Source organism: Cryptotermes secundus, unplaced genomic scaffold, assembly GCF_002891405.2.
Source record: "Cryptotermes secundus unplaced genomic scaffold, Csec_1.0 scaffold512, whole genome shotgun sequence".
In the NCBI taxonomy this organism is placed as follows: domain Eukaryota; kingdom Metazoa; phylum Arthropoda; class Insecta; order Blattodea; family Kalotermitidae; genus Cryptotermes; species Cryptotermes secundus.
In genome coordinates this window covers 1064671-1068165 of record NW_019735563.1, presented here as the reverse complement: position 1 = coordinate 1068165, position 3495 = coordinate 1064671, and the positions used below count along the sequence as shown (strand labels likewise).

At 39.9% G+C, this 3495-nt stretch overlaps 1 protein-coding gene across 1 annotated transcript; it reads left to right on the top strand.

Moving 5' to 3' along the window:
- The first annotated feature begins 713 nt into the window (after positions 1-713).
- On the top strand, positions 714-1994 carry LOC111869593. The gene is made up of 3 exons (XM_033753483.1): positions 714-956; positions 1143-1408; positions 1796-1994. The coding sequence occupies exons 1-3, from the start codon at positions 714-716 to the stop codon at positions 1992-1994; spliced, it is 708 nt and encodes a 235-aa protein (XP_033609374.1).
- The last annotated feature ends 1501 nt before the right edge of the window (positions 1995-3495 follow it).

Here is a 3495-nt window from a genome sequence, read left to right as displayed (position 1 = left end):
TTGAATTCCACACAAGGCATAGATATTTGGCATATGTATGTGTTTTTTCTCTGATTATGTTGTTCTTGTAAGTCTGATTGCTAATTTTATGTAAATAGGAAAAAAATGTTGTTCTGTACTTCGGTAGAGGCCTTGCGACGAGCTGATAACACGCCAAAATTGACCTATCATCTGTAAAATAATCATGAAACTGAAAAGAGTAAGCCAAGGCCCAAGGGTGCTATAGAGCCAATGGAAACAAAAAATATGAAACTGAAGTATTCATTTAAAAATCGTATTTCCGTTGCGAACAACGTTACACGAGAATTTTCATATTTTCAGAAATCGTATGAAATAATCATTTTTCGGTACTAGATTAATATATTATCAGTAACAATATTTATCTTATCAGTTTACTGGACAGTGTACCAGTGAGCTAAATTTATGGGTTAGAATATGTGATAAGCGTTCGAATTATGTTCTAAGGACGGGGTTGCAAAATTTCTCACTATGTAACTGTAATCTGACGAAAGATTTCTTGCTGAATTTTGAGAGGATATTACACTTGTCTCAGATGATGATGAAGTAGATCGCATATTCACTCACTTCGATACGTTATATTACTGTTTGGAGATATCACAATTATATATTCTCACTTATGTAAATACTAAACTATGAGCTCCTCAAATCTATTTTTCAGGCTTCGCAGAAGTGAAATTTACAATTTGATTATTATGACGGAATATTTTACCTGGGAAGAACTGCCAACCAGACATCCTGACACGGGACATGCAACACGGGCTGGATTCATCCCAAAGATTCCAGTCATTGTAAAGAATATCATTGTATTCAGTTTGGTATTTCACGGAATACAAAGCACTGTACGCATGGTGCATAGTCATGACATGGTCTACACCAAGTGGTACCCTTTCGATGCAACTGTGAGCCCTGCATATGAACTGGTAAATTTGTCCCAGGTAACGTTCAAAAATTAACTAATCATCTTCTGAATTGTATAGTTACGTTCATAACAGATGGATATTCAAGTTTTGTGTAATTATATTATGTACTTAATATTGTATATTGCATATAATTTCCGTAACGGAAGTAGTTGCACTGTAACCTCGTTCCTTTACAATAGCATTGTCATTCGTCTCTCACAGTGTATTGCTTCGCTCCTCATTGCAAGTGTGCTTGTCGGGTCGTCGGGTCTCTACGCCACGCTAGTGTGTGTAGCCTGCAGTCAGCTGGAGAAGCTCAGAGCGGCCCTCCTGGATATCAGACAGACACACGTCACAGCAGAGCGGGACTGTGGGACACAGGCTGACCTACTGGAGGCACAGGAACAGGCTCGTGCCTCAGAGGAACTGTTCCGTCACATGCAGAAACAACTGAACAACTGCATACGTCACAACCAGGAGATAAAACGGTATGGTTAATCCTAATTTAAACTGACAACTAATTTCTAGTGATCCAAAATTGTCTTCTTTCTATGGCGCTACAGCCCAATTTTTTGGGTCTTGGCTTACCTCCATGAGACTCTGCGTTTCACTTCGGTTTACTAGATCTTAAGACATTCGGTAGGGCTCCTTGTGTGGGTGATCACATAGTCGCAAGGCTTCTACCTGTACAGAAACATGGAATCACTCTCTCACACACACATACAAACACCAAACATCCATACCCTGAATGGGATTCGAACCCACGATCCCGGCTTCCGAGCGAGCGAAGACAGTGCATGTCTTAAGACCGCTCGGCTACCGTGACCAACAGTGATCCATCATTACTTAATACTAATTTTTATTTACTCGTTCAGGTTCATGCAGAGCATTGAAGAAGTCTGGAATATTCTACTGTGCGGTACTTTTCTGGTGTTGTTAACAACGATGTGTGTTATCGCATTCTCAGCCATTACGGTAAAGTACTCATTACATTTCAGAGAATCGGAAACTCAGTCAATCTCATTAAACGCATTTTATAGAGTTATTTACTGTACTATCCACTTACGACAATAACAAGGTTCTCAGGCCCAAATCTCAATTTTACGCTTCAATGTACTGTTGAATGTACTTTAAGCAACACGAAGAGTTTTCTACTCCGCCAGTTATCATGTGACTTTAAAGTAAGATTATTTGCACTATTTCAAAGAAAAATATGTAGCTTTCTTTCAATTTCCAATTCATGGTTTTAATTTCTCTGCTCATTACATAAATTTCCTAATTTAATGATCCATTGTTAATTAATGGACGGCCTCTGTGGTCTAGTGGTCAGAGTTCCTGGCTACACATCGAGAAGTCTGGGTCCGATTCCCTGCGCTATCAGATTTTCTCAGAAGTAGTGGGTCTGGAACAGGGTCCACTTAGCCTCGCGAGGATAATTGAGGGGCTATTTCAAGGAAATATCGGCTCCGGTCTATGAAACCAAAATTAACGACCGTGTGGATTCGTTGCGCTGACCACGCGACACCTTCTATCCGCCAAAGTTGGCACTAACTTCGCCGAGAAGCGACGGTCGCTCGGTCGGTATAGTGCGCTTGGGGACTGAAACCACGGAGTAATTAATTAAAGATTTTAATGAAATCTGTGAACATGTATGTCGAGTATTTATGGTGGACAGGGTTTAATAAACACACTAATTCTGCTCCTACAGAACTGGGGAGACCTTTCTGATGTATCTCAAGCTATATTTATCTATTTCATTTTGTCGAGCTACGTGTGCCTAATCTGCTGGCTTGGAAATGAACTCTCCGAACTAGTAAGAACAAATGTTATATTTCATTCGTACAAATACACAGCTTATCCTATACCACGTCATTTCATTAATATATATTTCTCCAGGCTGAAAATGTAAAAGACGCTGCCTGGGGGTGCGACTGGGTGGGAACCCCTGTCCCATTTCAGCGCTGTCTGGCCTTCATCATCGCCACAGCCAACAAGGAGTTCACACTTACGGCAGGGAAATTTGTTCCAGTGTCAAATAAAACAATGATGAATGTACGTACATGATCTTCTGTCTTCTCATAATGTGTTCATAATGCATACATATAACCTGGTAGTGGAAATGGTGAAGAATGTAATTATTCTAACTTTGGTGCAATTAACTGCGCCGTTTTCAATATCACCCAATCCCGAGACAAATGGATAAATTATCGTTTTCGTTCTCCAGTAACGTCATTTGTGTGTCGTTCTACGACACTGACAAGTTAACTATAGAGCGCCGAACAACAAGATTACAAAGAGTGACGAATTGAAAGAATCGGCAATGGTCTAATCTCCACATTTGCTTGGAGGAACTGAAAAATTCGCTAAAACCCTCCACGACTAATTGGTGCTATTTCTTTGTTTCTTTGTTTGTTATTTAACGAAGCTTTCAGTATTGAGACTTATAACGTCCATGATACAGAGATTAATTAAAATTGAGCAGTCAATGGAATGAGAACTGTCAGTGTTCCATACGAGATCAGAACCAAGTACCTCCAGAATAAGAATGCAGAGGTTTACCGCTATAATAACCAGC